The sequence below is a fragment of the Lynx canadensis genome, chromosome B3 (genome assembly GCF_007474595.2).
Source record: "Lynx canadensis isolate LIC74 chromosome B3, mLynCan4.pri.v2, whole genome shotgun sequence".
Classification (NCBI taxonomy): Eukaryota; Metazoa; Chordata; class Mammalia; order Carnivora; family Felidae; genus Lynx; species Lynx canadensis.
In genome coordinates this window covers 70,815,652-70,841,868 of record NC_044308.2, presented here as the reverse complement: position 1 = coordinate 70,841,868, position 26,217 = coordinate 70,815,652, and the positions used below count along the sequence as shown (strand labels likewise).

The 26,217-nt window shown below is 36.3% G+C and overlaps 2 protein-coding genes across 2 annotated transcripts; both read left to right on the top strand.

Annotated features, from left to right (window-relative positions):
• Window positions 1-9,531: 9,531 nt before the first annotated feature.
• On the top strand, window positions 9,532-10,472 carry LOC115517029 (olfactory receptor 4Q3-like). Its single transcript, XM_030320205.1, is given in 2 exon segments — window positions 9,532-10,444; window positions 10,447-10,472. Coding segments are annotated over 2 exon segments (939 nt in total).
• Window positions 10,473-23,162: 12,690 nt separating this feature from the next.
• LOC115517239 (olfactory receptor 4S2-like) lies at window positions 23,163-24,101 on the top strand. Its single transcript, XM_030320341.1, has one exon. The coding sequence runs from the start codon at window positions 23,163-23,165 to the stop codon at window positions 24,099-24,101; it is 939 nt and encodes a 312-aa protein (XP_030176201.1).
• The last annotated feature ends 2,116 nt before the right edge of the window (window positions 24,102-26,217 follow it).

Below are 26,217 nucleotides of genomic sequence, written 5' to 3'. Positions count from 1 at the left end.
AAGAGTCAGTGTGAGTTAGAACCACAATATGTATATGGTGATTGGGAAGAATTACAAAAGGTAGAGTGAACAGGAACCAAGATATAGTTGCCCACTTAATAATTTTGTCTAGGATCAGTTCTTTCCATCTTAATGTCATCTGTGGTAGACATACCACAGGTTGTGAACTATTATCTTTTGTACCAATCCAAATGAAAATATGTCCATTTTGTAATGAAGGAATTTTTTCCAAAATTTGTGTACATCATGGTGGGGAATTGCCCACTGTGATGGAGATACTTTTATTAGCATCAAGTTTGCAAGGATATTGGAAATTCACTGGAATTTTCTTCTGCCTTAGTGAACAGTAACATTTGGCATGTAGATTTGTTTTCTGTGGTATTTAGATTCACTTTTTGCTGACACATCCCCACCACTGAGTTAGCAGCTGGCAGGCATTTCTTCTCCATAAAAGCTAAAGGTCAGCATCGTTTTTTTAACATCCATCTCTCCCATCCCTAACAGACTTCTTCCATCATGGCAATTGATTTCAACTTCTCTACTGTGTAACATCCACATCCAATGACACCAGGCAGATGTATAAACATGCTGATTAATGGATATTGGGATATATTTTTTTTGAGAAAAGATAACTATCCAGAAATAAAAATGAAAATATAATGAAAATTAAAAGTTTACGGACAGGTTTAATAGTGGATGGGACAGCAAATAAGAAAATAAATTAACTAGAGACTACATCAGAAAACTTTCTACATTAATGCATTTTGAATAGACAAAAAAAAGAGAAAAATGGAAGAGAGGTTAAATATGGAAGTCTAACAGTTTAATTAGTAATCCTGAAGAAAGGAAAAGTCAGAAACAATATTTAAAGAGATCGTATCTGAAAACTTTTTTAGATTTGGTCAAGCATAAAAAACTAAAACTTCAAAGAGTAAGTCCAATACATTCTAACACTGAAAATTAAAAATTCACACTCTACAAATTATAAACAATGGAAACTAAAGACAAAAATAATAGCTGTAAAGGAATGTGAAGAAAAATAGACTCTAGTTCCTGCCTTCTAGTTCTGTGACTTATTCACTCCATAATTGGAAGCCTGCAACTCCCAATCTCCTTTACCCATTTTGCCCATTTTCCCATCCTCCTCCCTTCTTTCAATCATCAGTTTGTTCTCTGTATTTATAGATATGATTTTTTGTTTATTCATTTGTTTTGTACTTTAGGTTCCACATATAAATGAAAATGTGATATTTGTCTTTCTCAGTCCAACTTATTTTATTAGCATAATCTTCTCTAGGTCCATCCATGTTGTTGCAAATGGCAACAACAAGTCCTTTTTTTGTGACTGAGAAACATTCCATTGTGTGTGTGTGTGTGTGTGTGTGTGTGTGTGTGTGTGTATACCTGTATCATCTATCTATCTATCTATCTATCTATCTATCTATCTATCTATCTCTATCTGCCACATCTTCCTTATCCATTTATCTACTCATGGACACAGATTGCTTCCATACCTGGGCTACTGTAAATAATGCTGAAATAAATATAGCACATGTCTTCTTGAATTAATGTCTTTGTTTTCCTTGGGTAAATACCCAGTAGTTCTGTTTTCCACTTATCCTAAAGATATAACTCTTTGTGTCCCCCTTTGTGTGCTTAAGATGAAGAGTATTTATTATAAGGCTCCCCATGTAGGGAAGACCCTGGGCCTTAACTTCTTTTTGCAAAGCTTCTGAAATGAATCCCTCATTTGCCCTGACACAATCCTGTCAGGGAAAATGAAGGTTTCGTGCTCCACTGTTTGTTTATTTCTCTGGGTTCTGAATCACCCAAAGAATCCAGTGTTGTTGTTCCCTTCTATCTTGTTAGTTTTTTGATGCATTTTATCATTTTTTTTCTGTTGGTAGTAGGTGTAAACAATTTAGGTTTCTATTATTAGTAATTAAGGCAACTCTTGTCATTTCTACTTCTAAAAAAATCATAATTTGTCCATTCTCTTTGTTTCTACTGCTTTTACATTAATCCATGCTTAAAAATGTCTGATCTCTTAAAAATATCAAATCTATCCATTTATGCCTATTTCCTTTGCCAGTATCCTAGTGTAACTATTATTAGTTCTTTTCTGGAAGGCAGCTAGTTACCTGCTTTCCCATTTTCCTCTATCTGATCCTTCTAGAGTGATACTATAAAAAATTTATGAAATAATTTCAGTTACTTTTTAAAAATTACTTCAAATTCTTTCCACTCTTTTTAGAATAAAGTCCAAACTCCTCACCATGACCTATAGGACTCTGGCTACCTATTGAAACTCATCTCATATACCCCCTTGTTCACTGTATTTTAGTCACCATGCTCTCTAATGTTGGCGCCTCTCACTTGCTCTCTATTACATTACCCCGTTTTTTTCATTCGTAGCAGTTATCAAAATCTGCAATTATTTTATACCTTGTCTGTCTTTCATATTAGAATGTTTACTCTGTGAGGGACAGTGTCTCTTCTGTTCAAATTAATTATGAACTCGGTCATTAGCATAGTGCCTGGCATATATTTGCAGCATTATAAATAATTGTTGAATGAAAATACATGTTCTTTTTTTTTCTATAGGAATTTTTACATGTTATCTGTGTTCATATTTTTTTTTAACCTATGGTTGGATTTGTTAACTGCAGCTGAAAGTTCTCTTTGTGTATGTAAATGATGAAATATTTTATCCTTCTTGTATGAGTGCTAAATATGTTCTTGTTCCTAGAAGAAATCTATATATTATATTGTAGAGCTTCTTCAATTTAATGGTGCTCTAATTCTAGTTGGTTATGGAGAATAAGTTCTTTCACAAATTTTAAATAAGGGAAAGAAATAAATTGAATTTCTAACAATTTAAATGCGCTAGCCTTTTAAGAAAAAAATGAACAGCTTCTAACAGGAACTGGTAGCTCAGAAGCGTTTATATGTAAGAATCCAAGTTCAGGTATTCAGAATAATTCCCTGGACAAATCAAAAGGGCTGGTTAGTTTGGTTTAGAAGGAACTATAAGTTTTTCTTCATCATTTTATAATAGATTAGAATATAACAAAATTTACATTTTATTTTTTGTAAGACCACTTTGTTTTCACATAGGAAAATTGGTTAATATGAATTTAATAAACTTCATCTACTGGTTTTACTGATCAGATGAGCTAGCATTAATTTCACATATCTAGCATTATTAAAAATGTAAAATTACGTGTTCAACCAAATTGAATGTTTTCTAATAAATAGTTTATAAATAGTAATTGTGTTGTTCTGTAATGTCATCTTATATATAATTTCCAATATCCTTTATTAGCTTTAAGGACTTGGACTAACACTAACTTGATAATTGATGAAAAATCTTTGGATACCTAGACAACTCTTAATAAGATAGAACACAAAAATATTGATTGTGAGGCCCAATTTTAATTTGCTTCCTATTTAAGAAATATAAAAAGAGATGCATGGGATTATAGGCATTTATGAAATGTATGCAATATGGTGATCTGCTGAGATGCTTGTGTGTGAAAGATATTCTCAAATATCAACTCTTCTGTTTGTGCTAGTGAGGAAATAGAAGTTAGTTACTGTCTTAGTTCTTTTGGGCTGCTATAACAAAAATACCATAGATTGGGTGACATATAAACAAATTTATTTCTCATAGTTCTGGATGCTAAGAAGAGAGATGTAATGGAAAACTGCTAAATTGTGTTAATTTTCTTTTTAGTGTGGTAGAAAAGGTAATTCCAAAGGTTAAGATTGTGTTGCCCTTTAGGACATTAACCAGTTTACATATAACTTAGAAATTTTATTTCAATGTTTTTTTTAATACTCTATATGAAGCCACATTTTTATTTTTTATTTTTCCTTTTTTTTTTGAAATTTATTGTCAAATTGGTTTCCATACAACACCCAGTGCTCATCCCAAAAGGTGCCCTACTCAATACCCATCCCCTCCCCTCCCCTCCCCTCCCCTCCCCTCCCCTCCCCTCCCCTCCCACCCCCCATCAACCCTCGGTTTGTTCTCAGTTTTTTTTTTTTAATTTTTTTTTTCAACGTTTATTTATTTTTGGGACAGAGAGAGACAGAGCATGAACGGGGGAGGGGCAGAGAGAGAGGGAGACGCAGAATCGGAAACAGGCTCCAGGCTCTGAGCCATCAGCCCAGAGCCTGACGCGGGGCTCGAACTCACGGACCGCGAGATCGTGACCTGGCTGAAGTCGGACGCCCAACCGACTGCGCCACCCAGGCGCCCCAATGTTCTCAGTTTTTAACAGTCTCTTATGCTTTGGCTCTCTCCCACTCTAACCTCTTTTTTTTTTCCCTTCCCCTCCCCCATGGGTTTCTGTTAAGTTTCTCAGGATCCACATAAGAGTGAAACCATATGGCATCTGTCTTTCTCTGTATGGCTTATTTCACTTAGCATCACACTCTCCAGTTCCATCCACGTTGCTACAAAGGGCCATATTTCATTCTTTCTCATTGCCATGTAGTACTCCATTGTGTCTATAAACCACAATTTCTTTATCCATGCATCGGTTGATGGATATTTAGGCTCTTTCCATAATTTGGCTATTGTTGAGAGTGCTGCTATAAACATTGGGGTACAAGTGGCCCTATGCATCAGTACTCCTGTATCCCTTGGGTAAATTCCTAGCAGTGCTACTCCTGGGTCATAGGGTAGGTCTATTTTTAATTTTTTAAAGAACCTCCACACTGTTTTCCAGAGTTGAAGCCACATTTTTATATTATCTTTTGAACTGGCTTCATTATCCTGCTCTTCTTCATTAAGAGTTAAATATAATTTTTGACATGTTTTAAGCACCTTTTTGAGAATTTTGTTTATAACATTTAAAAAATTATATTTGACAGCAACAATTTATAAAAAATATTCAATTACTAATCACAGCAGCTGTGTTTTCTGTATAAGATCCATACATAGGCACCAATTAGATAAGTTGCTTGAAGCATCATCAAGAGATTCGGGTATTGTAATGAAGGCTCTGTAACACCTTGAGGGAAGTGTTTCTGCTTCTATAGCTTGCAGTGCTAACTTAGTATTTATCATTCAGCCTTGCCTACTTCAGGACCATGTTTCATATAGAAAGCAGTGAGAATCATTTTACTCAGGTATAGATTGACACATGGAAATTGGTAGCATAACCAGTGCCAAATTAATCAATCCAAAGTAAGTAAAAGGGGTGGGCTGTGTTATGCAATAAGGTCTGACTGTTTTGGAGTCTGTGGGGTCTAAGCTCAGCTTTTTATCAAGAACTGAGATTCAGACACCAGCAGCCTAGAGACTCCTAAGGCTCATTAGGCTGAGCAATGGCATAAGAACCATAAAAGCCTCAGACACATCCAGAGCCCTGGGGACAAGAGGTCTTTCCAATTGTACAGCCAGGCCTCAACTAGAGCGTGACTTATAAGAAAGCAGTTAGGGCACAGACTTGGGCAACTGTGATGATCATCTGAGAATTTATAATTTTGCTGGTCTGAAAGTATGAAGAGATTGGTGGGAGGAATAGCAGGGTAACACATTCCTTCCTCAAACCCTAATAGCTCCTGACATGTAATCATGTAAGTTTCTAAAATGTGTTTTTTTAAAGCTCCACTCACCCCATTTGCTCTTCTTTCTATCTCTGAAACCATATTTATACCTCTCTGACATTCATTGTTTTTAAATTTAAGAAATCATTTGAGTTTGTTCTAGGTTTATGCCCTTAGATGCATTCACAGAGCAATGAAATTCTCATAGCATCAGAGAATTCTAGGACTGGTGATGTCTTGGAAGGTAAAAACAAGGTTTGGATAAAATAGGATCAGCTTAATATAACAAAAGCACTGGACCCATGGCAGTATTGTTTTAGGATTACCTAATTCTACAGTAGTTCCTCTTAGATTCTATTTTCCATTTATTTATTTCAGTTGCTTTTTGCTAAATTCTTAATTTCTCCCAAATGAAATTTAAGATGCAATATTTCAAACAAAGATTAGAGCAGAAAGATTAGAGCAGAAAGATTATACCTTCCTTCTCAGTTGGAGATACCATCATAGGTATCATCTTCAATGAATGGTGTACATTTCCTGGTGTTACAGGAGAAATTAGAAAATACATCAGATGCCCCCAAAAGAAGTTCACATAGCATTTAAGCCTCAACTGGTAAATCTCTTTGTGTCATTGTTGTGGTCAAATTTCTTCTTCTGAGAATACTTTTAGCTCAACACAGGCAAAAATAGACAAAATAGCAACATACATTGTTTGAAAAAACCACAACCACTCCCACAAGGAAAATTTTATTCCTTTTTTAAAGTATTTTCTGTGTAGACCTCTCTAGTTCCTTGCGTAGAAAAACTAGAATAGTTGCTTAACTGTCCACAAATAGCCCTTGATTGTTTAAAGAGTTTGGTTTTGTTCTCTTTCCTCCGTGCTGCTTTGGGTACTTCCATAAAGGCTTTCACTTCTCATTAAGCATTCTCCTCAATTCCTTTGTCTCTTTTTGCCAACTTAAAAACATTTTTATTGACTTTCACGAATTCTTATTCTTTGAATGTGAAGCATGAAACACTTGATAGGGTGAATGTTGCTTCCCAGATCCCAGCAGGGGGTCAGCCTAGGAAAATGTTGTGGTGGAAGGTATTTTTAGGTGATGGACAGTCCCTCATGCTTAGAGATAGTGCTGGTTTTGTCCTTCACAGAATACTCACAGGCTGGATTTCTTACTGTGAGCAGAGACTTCAGAAATACAGAAACTGGAAATATTTCTTCCAAACATGGCAGTTAATACCACAAATGAACTTTCTATATTGGCTGGCATTGTGTTTTCATATTATCTGAAGGCAGAAAATTTCTTCAGTTAGTAAGAAATTTAAGAATAACCAGAATCTAGTCCATACCTCAATTAAAACTCAAATATAGAGTTGTCTGTATTTGTCTCATGAAATGTAATGATTTCAACATCACTATTAGTGAAGTCCTATTATGCTAATGTCCTAGGGATGATCTGAAAATATTTATTGTATTGAAGTCCCTGAATATTAAATATTACTTTAAAAAGTTAGATCATAGACTAAGACTTAACAATGTTTTGGAGTAATTAGGTTTTAACATTTTTTACATACGCTTAATCTACCCTTCTGATTGGTTTAATTTTGTCTGTTTTAGTACAAGCTTATCTTTATATCTGTCCTATGGAAATAATAAGTGTGTAATACAAGTGACTACCCTTTGCATATTGTTTTCACATTAGGAAATAATCACATTATTACTCAGCCATAAATTATAAGAATGCTTTGGATTCTGCTTTTCCACTTGTTTTTAATTCCTTGTTTTCAGAAACCTCTTGAATTTTTAAAAAATAATTTTGGTTGTTCTTTCTCAGGCTCTTTCTAGTTTTCCAAAGATGAGGTTTGAAATTAGATGCAGAATTTCAATGAAAACTTGACCTCATCTAATTAAATATTTTAGATAATTGGAAAGAACACCAGATTGCCATTTCCATATGGAAATTCACAATCTTTGGTATATCCAAAGAGGATTGGGAAACTTCCATTCTATTAGAGTTCAAGTAGGGCTGTACATATGACAGAAAATGGTTTCCTGTCTTTTTTGCTTTGTTTTGTTTTCCAAAATGAATCTACAGAGTGAGATTGTTTCCTCCATTATTTATCAGATTGTAGAATGAGATGCACCTGGGCACCTGATATAGGCAGGTGAAGAGGATGGTCACATATGTGGTATGATCAAGACATCCAAAAGTTCCTTTGGCCCCAAATCTCTCTCTCACTTGCTTATCTTGAAACAATGTGTAAAGCAAAATTTCTTGGTATTAAGAATTCTTATTTTTGGATTATCTGAATAATTATCAGATAACTTTAACTGACTTATTTGAGAGAACCAAGTACAACCTGGAATGCATAACTGAGACTGAAAACAGAAAAATACAAATTTTGTCTCAATATTTTACCAAGAGCTAGTTCTAGATTGAAAATCTAATCTAGACACAGAAACATCTGCTAATTCTTAACCACTTCAATGGAAAGAATGTACCAATGTTCCCTGATTTTTTTATTTGTAATCTGAGATATTCTCACCCAATATTGCAAGTGAATGTAAATGTAGAGAAGGAGAAAATGGATAAAACAATATCTTAGTGTAAACTTTATTTCTTCTAAGTGTACCTATGGTTGTTGCAAAGACCAAAAGCAGCATAATTCTGACTTCCCTCATTATCCTTTCCTATGAAATGGGTCATAATGAGCCTCTTTTGTACCTGTCTCAATGATAAGGATCATTGCCCTTGGTCTCTGCTTTTGGTGATTAGTGTGTTCTAGCCACTATCCTACTCATCTTAAGTTAGATGATTCCTTAAACTTTAAAGACAAAGATTTAATTTCCTGTTACCCAGTTTCTACAAATTTTCCAACCTCCATCACCTATGATAATAAATAAAAACAAAGAACATGAGCTTCTTTTCAATCCTTCCTAAATAATTTGTTTCTTAACATGTGCATTTATAATAGTTACTAACTTTGTACAGTATAGTAATTTATAGTACAAAGCATTATTCCTTCAATTTGATATATTATTACACAGTAAGCATTGTGGTGTAAGTATAGAGATTAATAAGAAATACTCCCCCCCTTTAGGGAGTTAAGTAATTTTTTATTTAAGTGCATTTTATTCATAGATTATATTTGATCCTCAAAACAACCTTGGAAGATATTATTATGCCTATATTAGATTGAATAAACAAAGAATGAAACTTGGGTTTGATACCTTGCCTGAGGTCACTGAATTGGTGAGTGGTTGAGTTGGGCATTGGATCTAGACTTCATTCCAGAACTCTTGCCATTAAAGGCTATAGTTTTGTATCTTACAAAAATGGAATGATTTTCACATTCTCATCACCTCATGCCCAGGTAATTTTCTCCCTCCCTAGTTTGTTGTAAATGTAACTTAAAAGCATTATAGGAATGAAGGGTTGGAACGAATGCAATGTTCTATTTATACAGGAATATATTTCTTGTTCTATTTATACAGGAATATATATTTCCTACTTCACAGAAATTGCTTAAGATTTTTCATGTTGGGGTCGCCTGGGTGGCTCAGTTGGTTAAGCGTCCAACTGTGGCTTGGGTCATGATCTCACTGTGCATGAGTTTGAGCCCCGCATTGGGCTCTGTGCTGAGCTCAGAGCCTGGAACCTACTTTGGATTCTGTGTCTCCTTCTCTCACTTTGTGTCTCCCACACTCATGCTGTGTCTTTCAAGAATGAATAAACGTTAAAAAAATTTTTTTTAAAAGGTTTTTCATCTTGGAATATGATTCCATAAACACCAGACCCCAAATCTTATATATATATATATATATATATATAAGATTTGGGGTCTGGTGTTTTATATATATATATATATATTTATATATATATATATATATATAAATAAATTTTTGTCTAAGTTAAATCTTTCTTCTTCCAATTTAATTCTTCTTTCTCTAGGTCACTTGGTATTCTTGACTTGATGAAAAAAAGAAATGATTCTAAAGTGACAGAATTTGTTCTTCTGGGCCTATCATCCTCTTGGGAGCTACAGCTATTTCTCTTCTTAATATTTTTGTTTTTTTACATGACTGTTGTTTTGGGAAACCTCTTGATAATTGTAACAGTGCGAGCTGATGCTCACCTGCTCCAATCTCCTATGTACTATTTTTTGGGCCATCTGTCCTTCATTGACCTATGCTTGAGCTGTGTTACCGTGCCCAAGATGTTAGGAGATTTCCTACAGCAAGACAAGATCATCTCTTTTTCAGGATGCTTGGCCCAGATCTACTTCCTGCACTTTCTGGGAGCCAGTGAGATGTTTCTGCTGACAGTCATGGCCTATGATAGGTATGTTGCCATATGTAATCCTTTGCACTACTTGACAGTCATGAATCGTCAGCTATGCTTTCAGTTGGTTTTTGCCTGTTGGTGTGGGGGTTTCATCCATTCTCTCACACAGGTCACACTGGTCATACAGCTGCCCTTCTGTGGTCCCACTGAACTGGACAACTTCTACTGTGATGTCCCACAGGTCATCAAGCTAGCGTGCACGGACACATATGTAGTAGAGGTGCTGATGGTCTCAAACAGTGGTCTGTTATCCCTCGTCTGCTTTTTGGTCTTGCTATTCTCTTATGCCATCATCCTCATCACTGTGAGAACTCGCTTCCGTCAGGGCCACAGCAAAGCACTCTCTACCTGTGCCTCCCACCTAACAGTGGTCAGCCTGATCTTTGTGCCATGTGTATTCATCTACCTGAGGCCTTTCTGCAGCTTCTCCGTGGATAAGGTATTCTCTGTCTTTTACACAGTGATCACACCTATGTTGAATCCTCTCATCTACACACTCAGAAATGCTGAAATGAAGACAGTCATGAAGAAGCTGAGAAAAAAGCATGTGGCATCCTTCTGCCATATTAAAGGATGAACAGGAAGATGTGATTTATAAAACATAACTTTCTTGGGACATTCTTGACTCATCCTGTACATGAGTACATGCATGAAACCAATTTGATGACTTTGGTATAAAATCCAGCATAAACATTATAATTGCTGTTGATTGCTGTTGAGGCATAGTGACTTTGTCAGATGTTAAATATTAAATAGGGAAGTCAGGAATGTGTAATGGCCCAGGAATTGAGTACTAGGCTCAAGAGGACACCTTGAAAGTCCAACTCTTCTATCCTTTTGTCTATAACTAGTCTTTATTTAAGTCATTTCACTTTGATTTTTTATTTTATTTTTTAAACAATCCTTTTTTAAGTTTATGTATTTATTTATTTTGAGAGAGAGAAAGTGAGTGTGAGCAAGGGAGGGGCATATAGAGAGGGGGAGAGAGAGAGAATCTCAAGCAAGCTCTGCGCTGTCAGCACAGAACCTGATGCAAGGCTCAAACTCAGGAGCTGTGAGATCATGACCTGAGCTGAAATCAAGTTGGACACTTAACCCACTGAGCCAACCAGGGGCCCCTCATTTTACTTTTAAATTCTCTTCAGATGAAAGAAGGTATCCCATCTCCTTTTTTTTTTTTTTGTCCTGGTCCTCTGGCTGTAACAACTCCTAGTGTTAGGAAGTTCCTTCTGATATATCATCAGAGTCTCTTCTGAAGCAGTGTGAATCCCTTTCATCCTGTCTCTAACAAAACCTGAAACAGCACTAACCACCCCACAAATTAATGTTCACCCAGGAACTATGTTTTATATTGTGCCAAATTTTAGAAATGCACTTGAATTCAACTCACATAGTGAGCAATGCTCTTAGTGAAGCTTACGTGTGAAGGGAAGGAAGTGCCAGGTGATGGAAACTCCTACTGTCCTGCTGTGGAGGCTTCTCTAGAGGAGGCATGCCATTCCTCTTGAGTTTCTCTTTGGGTGGAATCACATTGGGGCAAGTTGATAAGCTAGCTCTTCAGCTGATCATAATGTTTAAGAGCTCTGACCTGTAAGGGGAGGGGTGAAGAAATGAACTGTGGTTTAAAGTACTCAGTTATTACCTCTAAGTCTCAAAATTACTTTGTGGGGTAGGTAATATTATTCAACTTCAATTTTACAAACAAACAGATTTATTAAATGACTTTCATAAGATCACTCAGAAAAAAATATGATCAAGTAAGAAAGTAGGAATTTTAGATAATTAAGATTAAGCTAATATTTTTCTTTCCAGAAAGTCTTTACCCTAATTAGATGGACTAATTGTATATTTTCTGTTTTACCTAGAGAGGAACTTCGGAGGTAGGAGATCACTAAAAACATGCACAAAACATTTATGTTTAAGGTTATCTATTTCTGGCATAAGGATCTTTGCAACTTTTTATGTCTATGGAAGGGTATTAATTCTATTTAAATAATACTTTAATTATGGGTTTTTAGCAATATTTTTGTATGTGCCCACTTATTTCCTGATCAGTTGCAGTAGAGAGGGTTTTTTAAATCACTTAGCTAAAAAACATAACTAAGGTAAGAATATTCGAAATTCCACCTAATATTAAGATTTACTAGGTAAATTGCAATGCCTGTGGTCATGTAAGAGCTTGGATGATTTCTTGATAGTTTGAGTGGGTTAGTATCCCTGGTACGGATCATACTCTTCTTTTTCACTCCACAACATTTCTACAGAGGTCCTTTGCCTGTAGTGAACATCTAGAAGAGCAGACAGGAGGATATCGTTAGCTACAGAGTAGTGTGTGAGTTGACAAGAAGATTTAAGTGGTGTTGTGGGTTAGCCAGACACATTGCAGGGACATGAAGTTCCAGGCTTTCTTTTCATATCAGCTGGACACAACCTCCCTTTTTCTAATGTCCCTCTTTCCTAGCAAAATTTAGAGTCTTGGGAAATCATTTCAAATGTCCTGTTCATATCTGGGATTGGTAGCATTATATTCAGAAAAGCAAGACTTGTGTGTGTTTCCTTTTGCATTATTAATCCTCCAATAGTTGCTTAATCCATTATCTATATTAAAATTCTCTTTATTAATAAGTTGATAACATTTCTATTTTTCAGACTGTACAAAATTGCTATCATCTCCAGAGTTCTCTTCTTAAATGCCTTGAGCCTACTTCCAGGGCCTGGCTGAGCCTCTTCTTTGGGTCTATCCCCCTGAGGACAGACCATATCACTGGCATGGGAACCTTTAGGTTGAGGGCACTGTGTGTAAAGTAGGGGACAGAGCCTGGAAATCTGGGCTGTAGAGTCCATATTGATACATGAGAGACCTCTTGTGTTGGGCTTTAGAGCCAGAAGAAGAGGTGGGCTGGGGACTAAGGGCCAAAGCTTGCTCTTTCCACACTACCATTCTGGTATACAAATTCAAGGAGTCTGAAGATTTTGTAGCAAATATGAGAGTATGAGAATATTGTTCTCTGAGTATAAAAATTTAAGTTTATTTAAATTTTGTTACCTTGATTTAAAGCTGTTAGCCATATGTTATTTGGGCTGCATTTGTATTCTTGCTCTGGGTCCCATGGATATTTGGGGTAGGTCTGCCCCCTATTTCCAGATCATGTGGTCCTTTGAGGGGGTACTGAAATAACTGAAAGGAGACAAAGACAAGCCTGGTTTATCATATCATGAGAGGATTATTGACTTAATATTTCCAGAACACATGGAAAGTAAGATTTCACATTTATAAACTAGCTCCAAAGTACACATTGTGAATGGGCCAATGTGGTAAGAAAATCCTCCTTCCAGGGTGCCTGGGTGGCTTAGTCAGTTAAGCATCTGCCTTTGGCTCAGGTCATGATGTCACAGTTCGTGAGTTCGAGACCTGCATCAGGATCTATGTGGACAGCTCAGAGCCTGGAGCCTGCTTTGGATTCTGTCTCCCTCTCTCTCTGTCCCTTCCCCACTTGTGCTCTGTCTCTGTCTCTCTCTCTCTTTCAAAAATAAGCATTAAAAACAAATAAAAAAAATAAAAACAATTTAAAAAAAAGAAGACAAAATCCCACTTCCCTTTGTCAAATTTCTCCCTTTAAGGGCCCTAGAAACTACAAAGTATTATTGGAGAGAAGTCAGCATTCCACCACAATGTATTCATTCTTTCTTTCTTTCTTTCTTTCTTTCTTTCTTTCTTTCTTTCTTTCTTTCTTTCTCTTTCTTCCTCCCTCCCTCTCTTTCTCTTTTTCTTTCTTCTTTCTTTCTCTTTCTTTCATTCTCTCTCTCTCTCTCTCTCTCTCTCTTTCTTTCAATGTTTATTTTTGAGGGAGGGAGATGGAGAGAGAAAAAAAAGAGAGAGTGAGAGAATGAGTGGCAGTGGAGCTGAGAGAGAGGGGAACAGAGGATCTGAAGAGCTCTGCACTGACAGCAGAGAGCTCGATGCAGGGTTTGAACTCAGACACTGTGAGATCATGACCTGAGCTGGTCAGACACAAATGGCTGAGCCACCCCAGTGCCACACATTTACTTTTCATTTATAGAAAACATTTCCTGGGAGATATTCCTCTGATAAACAACTCTTGGTGATTTTTTTGATCTTTTAATATTCATTCACTCATTATTAATTCATTAATTCATTATTAATCTATTATCCATTTATTATTTTAACAACTATTTCCAGAGTGCCTCTTGTGTGCCTGGAAATGCTGTAGACATCTTGCCGTTTGGGTGTTCCACCAAACATCAACAGACTGCCCAAATATCTAATTATGAAGTCTCTCAGTAAACACCAGAGGAATGTGAAGAGCATTCTAAGACAGTATGTAAGTCCAGATAATTGGGGAGAATAGAGCACAGAGGAGAGAGTAAGTCAGAAGTGTGGACCCTGTTGTGAGACAGCTTCATCATGCCCAGCACAAGGAACTTAATCTCTCAATGCTCCTTTGAGTATACAGTGAGGACAATAATAGCGTACAGAGCATAAGGTTCTCAGGAAAGCTACACAAAATAATACTTGTAAAGCCCTAACAAGCATTTCTGCATAAGACAGAACTCAGTAAGTATTGACTGCTTATGTTACCAGTACTATTATATTTTATGTTAAAAGGGAAATAGAGGCTGAAAGAACACTGTACAATTGTTTGATCCTGAAGAATCACAGGACAGAAAGATGAATTAAGAGTTTTTGACTCCAGATCCATGCCATATGATAGTAAAATCCCTGGTAACTCCCCCATTGACATTGAAACCAACCTTGACACGAAATGTCATATTGGGCAATATGTGCACTCTCAAAATTATGTTAAAAAATCACATTTTAAGTGTTTTGGAAATGTTCTGGTTAATTAAATGTATAGAAAAGTTACAAAGATAGTACAGAGTTTCTGTACAGCTTGCACCATTTCTCTTATTGTTAACATCTTACATGATATGGCATATTTGTCAGAACTAATGAGCCAAAGCTGATACATACTATTAGCTAAACTCCTTATTTTATTTATATTTGTTTTATTAGATTATATTTCAGTAGTTTTTCCTTAATGAATAGGCTTATCTAAGTTATCCATTTTTTATTTATTGTATTTTTAGTTATTATTATCTTTATGCTTATTATGTTTCCAAGATGCTTTTTGTAATTATCCCATAAACAAAGCACCTGGTGAGATTCTTTTACTTAGAGAAAAATGGTGAAATCTATAATGTAAACACTCACAGTACAGTCTGCTTCCTCTCTTAAGTGAATAAGTCTTTCCTGTCCCTATCAATCTTGTCCTCTTTTTTTCTTCAGATATATAGTTTCTTATCTGAAAGTTGTATCTTGTCCTAGACTCTGGTACAAATATTATCATGGAATCTGTAGGGACATAGAGTATACGTGGGGATAAGAAAATCTAGGGTAATGCCTAGGAGTCCCCACATTATTCACTGGGCTACAGTACCACTCTAAACCTTGGGCTCAGGTCTACTGACTACGCTTGTTGTGAGACCAAGTCATGGTCCCAGTCCTCCCTTATGGTTTCAGTCCTGTCGCGTTGCTTGAGCCTGTAAACTACTTGCTGTTCTCCTCATATCTTCATGCCTCTGAAGATGTTGCTGCCTCTGCTGGAATTAGTGACCCACTTCTTGCCTTCAGTACTCAGATTAAGAGTCTTATTTTCTTGCAAGTCATCTCTGAGCCTGTCCTTGTAGAGTTTCATTTATTGGTCCTCATATGAATTCTCATAGCTTGGTGTGCTTATCTCTCATCAGCATAACACACACCATAGTTATTGTACTTTTGTTCCCTCACTCATTGGGCTGCCCCATTATTCAGTGGTTGTTGTATCTGGAGTGTCTGGCATGGTGCCCAGTGCTAATAAATTCTTGATAAGGTTATTTTTTTTTCCAAATTGAGATATAATTGACCTATAACATTTTGTGATTTTAACATGTAAAATATGTTAGTTTGATGTTTATATATTGCAACATGGTTACTACTATAACTTTGGCCAACTCTTCTATCACATCATGTTATTATTATTTCTTTTCTGTGGGAAGAACATTTCAGATCTAATCTCTTAGCAGTTTTGAAGTAATTATTGACTACACTTGGTATGTTGTGCATTAGATCTCTAGAACTTATTGATCTTCTAGTTGTAAGCTTGTTCCCCTTCACAACATCTCCCCAATTCTCCCACCCCCACCCTTGGTAACTACCATTCTACTCTCTGTTTCTACAAGTTTGGCTTTTTTAGACTCCACATATAAATGAAATCATACAACACTTGTCTTTCTTTGTCTGGCTAAATGTGTTTTTAAAGAAAGGAACGAAGGAAATGAAATAAAAGAAGGAACTTAGGCAGGAAGAAAGGGAGGGAGGAAGAAAGGAAAGAAAAGAAAGATAAGGAAGAAAGAGAGAGAAGCACATGACAATTTTTCATCTCAAAAAGAATTTGAGTGGGGAATCCAGTGAAAACAGTATGCTCACAGTTAGCCATTCCTTGTCTGAACAGCCCCTTTATTTATAACCCAGAGTCATGGGACAATAAACTGCTGCTGACAACAACAAAAGGCCTTTCTAGGCTGCAATGTGATCATCCTTTCTGCCTTAGAAAAGCACCCTAACTGAGGTGAATGCTATTTGAATTACTGTATTTTCTCTTGTTGTGGTTGTGCCATTCAAACACACAGAACTTTAGGCATGACCTGGAAGTTCATGCTGCAATTCAATAACACATTTTGTACTAGAGGGCAGAGGTGTAATCCTCAATTTTTGTCAAGCCCCCTTGACCTAAGTTCTTAGAAACTCATGCATGTAATAATAGGACTGAGGCAGTATCTTTACTGTGTCACTAAATTAAACATTTTGCTTGTGTACTTGAGCTTCAGTAGTTTTTAAAATGAATTTTTAAATGAAAACACTTTAATAGTTTTATAAACTAATATACTTGGGTTAGTGGTCCAATAGAGTGATACTGAGCATCACCAAGTTTCCTTTGCCCCAGCTTTAGCTATGAGTAAATTGTGCAAAGCTGCAAAAATGGCCTGCTTATTTTTAACTAGCAATTTACCAAGTAGCCTTCAATATGGTTTTACAAGGGGTCACTTAATGGGAATTATACTTGGCACTTTCCTGCCTAATAATACTCTCTAGATGCTACCTAATCACCTGGCCAGCCATTCCCTCAGGACTCTGATGATGCATAAAGATTGCTGACAGTTTCTTTCTCCTGGCAGCCAGGAATACAGAAATAAAGTCTTACAGACCAAGATCAGAAGCCATGGCATGGCTATAAGCTCATAAAATCCTGAGAGAAAGAAGGAGAGAACAAATGAACAAACAGGACCTCTTCTCAGGCTGTAGGCATAATCGTCTTGTGAAATGCAACACACACATAAGAGAAACATCACTGTACACATTTCAGTCTTTTAGCGTGAATATCTAGATATAGATCACATTTCCATCTCAGAAAGGTTTATTGATCTAAGAAGATCTCAGGTTGTCCAAATCCATGTCGTGGGACCACACTCAAGAAGACAGCCAGAGTAAGTTTCCCATCTGTAATGATAAGTTAACAACCAGGGTGAGAGGCAAGGGCAATTTTCATTGATTCAAATCATATTCAGGGATAAAGAGAAATCATTAAATTCTTCATCCACATCTGTTATAATAATTCTTTTAAGTGATTTAGGAAATAGTTTTCTGTAGTTTAAGGTGTGTATCAATATTATTTCAGTTGGAATTTAGTTCTAGCTTTATCACTAGCAGTGCAGCCTACATAATTCAATTTCCTCTTACACTTCACTAGTTTCACTCATGGTTAGATGAGTGGAATAAAGTCAAGTAATCACTAATATTTTTTTTCAATCTATGTAAGTATAAGATTTGACATAAGTTATGGTTCAGTGTAAGAGGATTTGAGAAGGCCTTTTAAACATATTACTCTAAAATGAATGACTATGTCAGGTATTGGGTTTTACTTACCTTTTTTATATTCACGGCATAACAGACACAGAGAATGTGCTCAATAAATATTTATTAAGTGAAAGGACAAATAAATATTGGTGTTGCCTGAAATATAGAAGATGATATGGATGGTACCTTAAATAACCTACATGGTGTTACATTAACACATTTGCAAGTTGTTTTGAAGCCTTATTCAGATTATTATTCCTTATCTCTCAGTTCCACACATAATTAGTAAGTTTCTTTCTCAATTGTAGACAATTAGAGGGACAGGATAAATTAGGACTTTAAATTTTTCTATAGGTAAAAGTTCAAAGTATCTACAGGTAATAAAATGATGTCAAATGACCAGAGGCATGAAAACGTACATGTTTTCTGTGTACATGTCTCTATGAGGGATATTGATGTCAAGGACACTATTGCACAAAGAGCTCGCCGTGGGATGGAACTTGGTGTTAGGAAGGAGAAACAGAATATTTGATCCCTGTTCTTTGCAAATTGTTCACAGAAGAAACTAAGACTAAATCTCTTTCTCAGAGAACTTCAGGGCACTGCAGTCTTGCTATTTATTTTATTTGAAATAATTCAAGTGGGCTTATGGAGTTAAATAAATGAGCGATCTTATTTCTTTAATAGCAGAGGTACCATTATAGCTAGTGTATATTCTTTGGCATTATCTGAGCGACAAAATTTGACCTAAGAACCTTACAGACCAGTGGAAATGCTGATGAGTCCCATACAAGCCCTGGTCCACAGTGTTCAGACATTGGATACTGATGCTTCTGAATTTTTTTCACTGAAATGATTATGACTTAGTTTTACAGGTAACTTATTGTTTTAGTGTCCATTAATTAATTTGATCCTTACCATGTGTGGCATTATTCTTTCACAGGAGAGGACTCTGAAGTTAATAGAAGTAAGGAAAATGGTGTTAAGATCACATAGCCTGTAAGAGGCAGAGCTGTTGAATCAGGCTCTGTTGTTCTATCTTTAAATCCTGTTCTCTTTCTCTCAGTAAAGATAGTAGAAGGATCTTGGTCTTAGACTTGAATTACCTTAATCAGCTTCTGAGGTGATCCCGGATAAAGTTGAGATTGTCACTACTCAAGAAGAATACGGTAGCTGCCCAAACATCTTTGGTATCCTTGCTTGAACTCTTAAAGTGATTAAAAAATATGCACTATTTTCTGCTACTACTCTAAGTCAAAGAATATATTTGAGAAAGTGAGTGTCATCAGTAGGTAAGTTTTGTAAAAATGGAAAGCATGGAAATACATATAAATGGGAATTAGGAGATGAATGTAGTAAGGAATTTAGCATCTTACAATGACTCCTATCCAGGCTTTTCTCCTTCCTTCCAGTCAGCATATTCTCTGGTCACAAAGATGGGGATGATGATTATGTGTTCACTTATAGTGTGCCATGTACATAAGTGCTTTACATAAGATACACACCTAATCCTTACAGCAATTATGTGCTGTGTGCTATTTCCTTAAAAAATTTTTTTTTAATGTTTATTTATTTTTGAAGGAAAGAGAGACAGAGCATGAGTGGGGGAAGGGCAGAGAGAGAGGGAGACACAGAATCTGAAGCAGGCTCCCGGCCTCAAGCTGTCAGCACAGAGCCTGTTGCGGGGCTCTAATTCACAAACTGTGAGATCATAACCTGAGCAGAAGTCAGAAGCTTAACCAACTGAGCCACCCAGGCGCCCCAGTGCTGTGTGATATTTTTATCTACATTTAACCCTTGAGAAAACTGAGGAAAGGGAAGTTAAGTAACTTTCCTAAAGTCCTAATGTGAACAAATAGGGGAGCTTGAATTTCAACCTAGGAAAGTTGGGTTTCAGGCTTCTTTGTAACAGCTACTCTTCAGCACCTATTCCTGCTGCCCTCCTGCTGCTAGAGTGATCTTTCTTCATGATCCGCCAAATCATTCACAATAAATTCCAACTCCTCAACTTAACATACAAGACTATGATCTGAGCTCCGCTTCCTTTTTAGCCTCACTTCCTGACACTTGCTTTAATGTATTCTGTGTTGAATTATGTCAAACCTGTTGGCATTCCCCAGTGGGGATGCTATGATGATTTACACTGTCTTCATATATTCCAGTCCATTAGGCCTGGAATGTCCTTCCTGCCCTGCCCTGTCTTCTGTGCCCTCACCCTGCAGTCTTCTTCATCATCAGGTTAACTCTAATTCACCTTCCAACATTCCACTCAGTGAAGACCTTCTCTGGAGACCTGTCTCCGACTCTCCTCTAGACCTGGGATTGCTGGTTTACATGTGGGCCTCCTCTGGCAACACATGTCAATGAAATAACATCAAGATTATCAGTACCACATCGCTTATGACATCCTCAGTGTAAGTTTAAGCAAAGTTGGGCACAAACTCTGAATGTTGTGATGATCTTGCCAGTTGTAAATGTAGTGTTTGCCTCAAAGTACTGGATACAGCTTTACAAAATTTCACAATTAGGGGTGCCTGGGTGGCTCAGTCATTGAGAGTCTAAGTCTTGACTTCAGCTCAGGTCATGATCTCATGGTTCTCTCATGGTTCGTGAGTTCAAGCCCTGCATTGGGATTCTCTGCCTCCCTCTCTTTCTGCCCCTCCCCCACTCTCTCTCTCAAAATAAATAAATAAACTTAAAATAAAACAAAAAAACAAAAAAAAACCCCTCACAATTAGCAGAAAAGGAGTCTTTTGGCTATTACAGAAATTTTAAGACTTTTAAATGAGAAAGAAGGCATGCTGACTTTATGCCCACAGTCCCACAGCTCCAGGAGTATGCATCATATGAGAACTTTAAGAGACAAAACAGATGAGCATAAGGAAAGAGAAACAAAAATAATATAAAAACAGGGAGGGGGACAAAAACATAAGAGACTCTTAAATATGGAGAACAAACAGAGGGTTACTGGAGGGGTTGTGGGAGGGGGGATGGGGTAAATGGGTAAGGGGCACTAAGGAATCTACTCCTGAAATCATTATTGCACTATATGCTAATTTGGATGTAAATTAAAAAAAATAAAATTAATAAAAAAAAATAAACTTTAAAGTCCTTTTGCCTAGGTTCCAATACCAACTCTGTCAATTACCTAGCTCTGTGACCTTGGGCAAGTTATGCACTTTCTCTGTGCTTCAGTTTCCTCATCTCTGAAGTGGGGATAATGATGATAGCCTACACTGTAAGAATGTTATGAGGATTAAATGAATTATTACCACTTAGACAATAGTAAGTACAATAGAAATTTTCTATTATTACCTAAATGATTTTCAACCCTTATGGTTTTGCCATTTGGTTATGACTGAGAACAATTTGGCTTTGCTGTTGTAGTGTCAGAATATTCAAAGATGTTAAGGACTTGGAGCGTATCCTCTAATCAAAGGACTTTACACCATAAGAGCACAGTTGATTTTTTAAAAAAAGGAATTCCTTTTCATGAGAAGTTTATCTTCTTTCTTTCTTTTTCTATCTCTACTTCTTTCTTTCATCTATCATCTATCTATCTATCTATCTATCTATCTATCTATCATCTATCATTATCATCTTTTCACTTATTGTTCTACCTATAATTTATTTAGGGGGATGAGTGTTGTGTGGGTTTTGGAATCAGAATGTCTCAATTCAAATACCAGCCTCTTCACTGACTGTGTTTTACTAGATAATTTACCTAATCTCTTCAAAATTTTGTGCTCCTTAAAATGGAGATAGAAATTAAAATGTTTCTGTGAGGATAGATGGGGTAACATATGCTAATAGTTTAGCATATAATCCTGCACATAGTAAAGTGCTTGGTAAATATTTACTACCAGTATCACCACTATTAATAATATGTCTACCATGGAGATGGACAGATATTATCGTTTATTATCTCAGGAATAAAAGTATGGATAAATTTTAATATTTTCTATATAATTTTTATATAATGAATAGATCAAATGAAAACTTCTACTTATTAAAAAGATCCCACACTTCACAGACTCAAATGACAAAGTAAATCACCTCATAAATACAAAAAAAGTTACACAAATGATCTCATTTTATTTCTGTAACAGTTCTGTGAAGTAAAATAATTTTTGTTACCCATCTTTTATAAATGAGAAGACTGAGATTGAGAAAATAGATTTACTTAAAGTAATCCATTTGGTGGGGGTGTTCAAACTTAAATCACTCAGCTTTCACTATCCAGGCAGAAAATAGGTGTTCCTAGCAAAGATGAAAGATAGCTAGTAATTTGCAGTGCTTCAGAAAAGCCATTTTTTATTCTGAGGACCTTCTTTAGATCCTGTCTTATGATTTATCTCTTTCAAGAATTTTTCCCTGATAATTTTTACTCAATATTTTTATCTGTATTCCCTGAGCATCCCTGTGTATAGTTTGTAAAATGGTGTTAGACTTATTCTTTAACTACCATTTACAGCTTTTTCTGTATGGAAATTTAACTACTGATTCTTACCTATGATTACAAGGACAGAAGGCTATTTCAAGGCAAAGGGATTGAGAATGATAGGGGCCTCAGTATGTTTTAGCTTTTCAACTCTTTAGAGCAACATAGAGAAAAACATTTCTCTGTATAGGTTGACCACTCTTCACGTATTCCTTACTGACAAGCAAAATGAAATTTTCACATGGATACCAAGTCTTAGGACTCAAACTCCCAGGATGTTACTTATAAGCATGGGTTTTTGGTAAGCAGGAGACCTCTGTTTCTGCTGTTGTTCATCACTAAAAATGACTTAATCTTTAATTGTATTGAAACTCCCAACATAATTTAGAAACTAAAAACAGTCTTTATCATTTGATTAAGTAGAATGTTATTCTTCTAAAGTTGATCTCTGTACATTATGTTAAAAAAGATCCATCTAAGAAATTTGGCATCAAATCTCGGATTCTGACTTCTTATATTTACCTTAAGCCTCAAAAATTTATTTAATAATTGATTTAAAATTTTCCATCTGAAAGAGAATTTCTGGCAATACGAGAGAGAGAGACAGAGAGAGGGAGGATTAGGGAACAACATTAAATCCAATAAAAAATCGTCATATTCTCTAGATTATTATTTGAGAGAAAAGAACTATAGGTCTGAGTGTAACAGAAACCAAATGTGAGTCAATAATGTGGTAAGAAAATTGACTATGCTCAAGAAATATGAAGTTTCCTCTCCTATATTTAGCATCACTTAAATATTTTAATAAGACCTCTCCTTTAGGCTGTACCATGCTTACAGTGGTTTATATTTATTTATTTTTGCAGAGAACCAGAGCCACCAAGCCAGTACCATCTGGGTCCCCATGGAAGTGGCTAATAATGTCACTGAATTTATATTCCTAGGACTTTCCCAAGATCCTGGAATGCAACTGATGTTCTTTGCCTTATTTCTCCTCTTCTACATCGTGATCATGGTGGGAAATCTGCTCATTTTGCTTACGGTCTTTTCTGATCCCCAGCTCCAAACGCCCATGTATTTCTTCCTCAGTAACCTGTCCTTTGTGGACATTGCCTATTCCTCAGCCACAGCACCCAAGATGATTGCAGACTTTATTTCTGAGAAAAAGACTATTTCCTACTGGGGCTGTGTAACTCAGATGTTTACCTTCCACTTTTTTGGGTGTGCGGAGATTTTTGTTTTGACTGTTATGGCTTTCGACCGTTATGCTGCCATCTGCCAACCTCTCCGTTATACTACCATCATGAGTGCCAATGTTTGTATTGTTCTGGCATCATTGTCCTGGTTAGGAGCCCTGGGTCATTCCTTTGTTCAGACCCTTCTGACCTTTCAGCTGCCTTTCTGCAATGATCAGGTCATTGACCACTACTTTTGTGATGTCCACCCAGTCCTAAAGCTTGCCTGTGCTGATACAACCCTCGTAAATATGTTGGTGGTTGCCAACAGTGGTCTCATCTCTCTGGGGTGTTTCCTCATTCTTCTGGCCTCCTACACGGTCATTCTGTTTAGTCTTCGTAAGCGGTCTTCAGAGAGCCGGCGCAAGGCTCTCTCTACCTGTGGGTCTCATTTCACTGTAGTAACTTTCTTCTTTGTCCCTTGTATATTTATTTATCTCCGTCCCTCCACTACTTTCCCACTGGATAAGGCTGTGTCTGTGTTTTATACTACCATTACCCCAATGCTAAACCCACTCATCTATACTCTGAGGAATGAGGATGTAAAGAATGCCATGAAACGGATATGGAGTCGCAAGGTCTCCTTGAAGGAAAACGAGAAGGGATAGCTTGTCAGAATTGCAAAATCAGAGAATTAGCTCATACCTTCAATTATCTGTAACTTATTAATGATTTTTAAGGAATAGTCCTTAAAATTCAATTATCTTGTACTTTTCATTTGACCAGGAATAATTTGAGACTCTTTTTTCTATGTTTAGGTGGGCTAAACTTAAGCCTTTCTATACTGTCTAGGTTTCTGTACTGTCAAGGTTTATCCTCTCTTACTTTTAGAGTAGGAGAGTAAACACTCTGAGCCAGTATCTCTTTAACTGCTTTATGTCCCTTCAATTCAAATTAAGCTTTCTTAAACTATAATTCAACAATGTAGAATGATGTTACAAGAGAAAGATCTCTGAGGAATCTGAGCATTTCTCTTAAAAACAGAAGGCTAACTTCCCAGAAACTGCCTCCTTGTCTCCCAATCTCCCTCCCTTCCCTCTCTTCCTCCCTCCTCCTTTCTTTCCTTCCTTCTTTTTTTTTCCTTCTTTTTTCCTTTCCTAGTCTTTCCCCACAAATATCATATAATCTAGTAGGGGAAATGGATTCATAAAGAGATAATGATAATACATACATAGAATGCAGTGAAAATGCATACATAGAAATATACGCTGCATACAATTAAGAGGTTAGTGTACATTCATAAACTGCCCAAAGGATTGTTTCTTTACAGGGGGAAAAGGGGTACATTTTACATATTTTGTTTGGAGCAATTTTTTAAAGATCCTGTTGGAAAATTTGAATACTCTCTATAATCCTGGTAGTATATTATTTGTACTAAAAGTTATCCTACTTTTATTTTTGCAATACATAGAACAGACTAATTAAAACAACTAAAATGAATTGACATTTGAACTATTGCAATGACTAAGTCAAGGAGATATATTATACATTTTTGGTTAAATTTATTTTCAATTTTTGAAAGGGACAGAATAGATTCTTTTCTGTTGTGTTCTTAGTAAGGTCAGAGGATAGCTGGATGGTCTCAGTACTTCAGAAAAGCAATTTTATTCTGAGGAACTTTTTAGATCTTGTTTCTATATCTCTATATCTTTCAAGAATTCTTCCCTGATTGTTTTCATCCAACATCTGTTTTCTGTGTGCCTTAAGCACACCTCCATATGGTTTATAAAATGGTATCAGACATTTTTTCCCAGTTTTTGTTCCCTTACTGGATTTTACCTCATTTCTGTAATTTATTAATGATATAAATAACATATCTTACATTTTTTTCTACTCCCTATGTATGGAACAGAGCTGGATGCACAATACCTATTTGTGACAGGGTCTACCTGTTGTTATCCCAGTATCCACTGTTTCTTTTTTCCCTTAGTAACAGAGACGACATTATTTATGGTGACCCCATTAAAATATTAAAATACCACCACTAACCTTTTGTTGCATTTCCCTATAGTTATTTTTCATATTACCTTTCCTCTATGAAAAAGGATCATTCTATCCTTTTAAAAAATAACAAATATATACTGAACTTATATTTAAAATTGTGGGCTACATGAGTTTTCCTTTTTTCTCCTAAGATCTAAATAAAATAACAATAACAACAAACGAGAAAAAAGTTTAGACTCATGAATAGGACAGAAGTTAGATGCAGACAAAAGATTTCAACCTATGTTTGGAAAAGACAAGACGAAGGCGGGGTAACTGATAAGGCAGAGGAGAGAAGGCTAACATGAAAGTAGCAACTGAGAGGAATATTGAGGAGAAATAGACAGTTTTATCTCCCAGAATCCCTGACATGTTTGAGATGCCAGGGCACCAGGCCAGGATGATAGTGGGGTTCAGGGCTAGTTATAGGGCAATTAAGAGAAAGGAATGGTTCAGTCTACCACCTTTTCTTTTCACCCCTCACTCTCAGATGCTCACACAGGCATACACTTCACAAACAATACTGACATCTTTGCATTAAGAAATTAAACTATGTTAGAGAAAAGTCTTTCACATTTTTCCTTTGGAGATCACAAATGGAATGGCTGCCTCTCTGCTAGAACCTTGATCAGAAGCCCAGCAGTCAGTAAGCTCTGCTCTGTTGATCTCTGCCTTTGGTCAAAGTTTTGGTGCCTAAGTCTTTAATATACATAAGGTAGTTGAAGTAAAATGTGAGCTGTT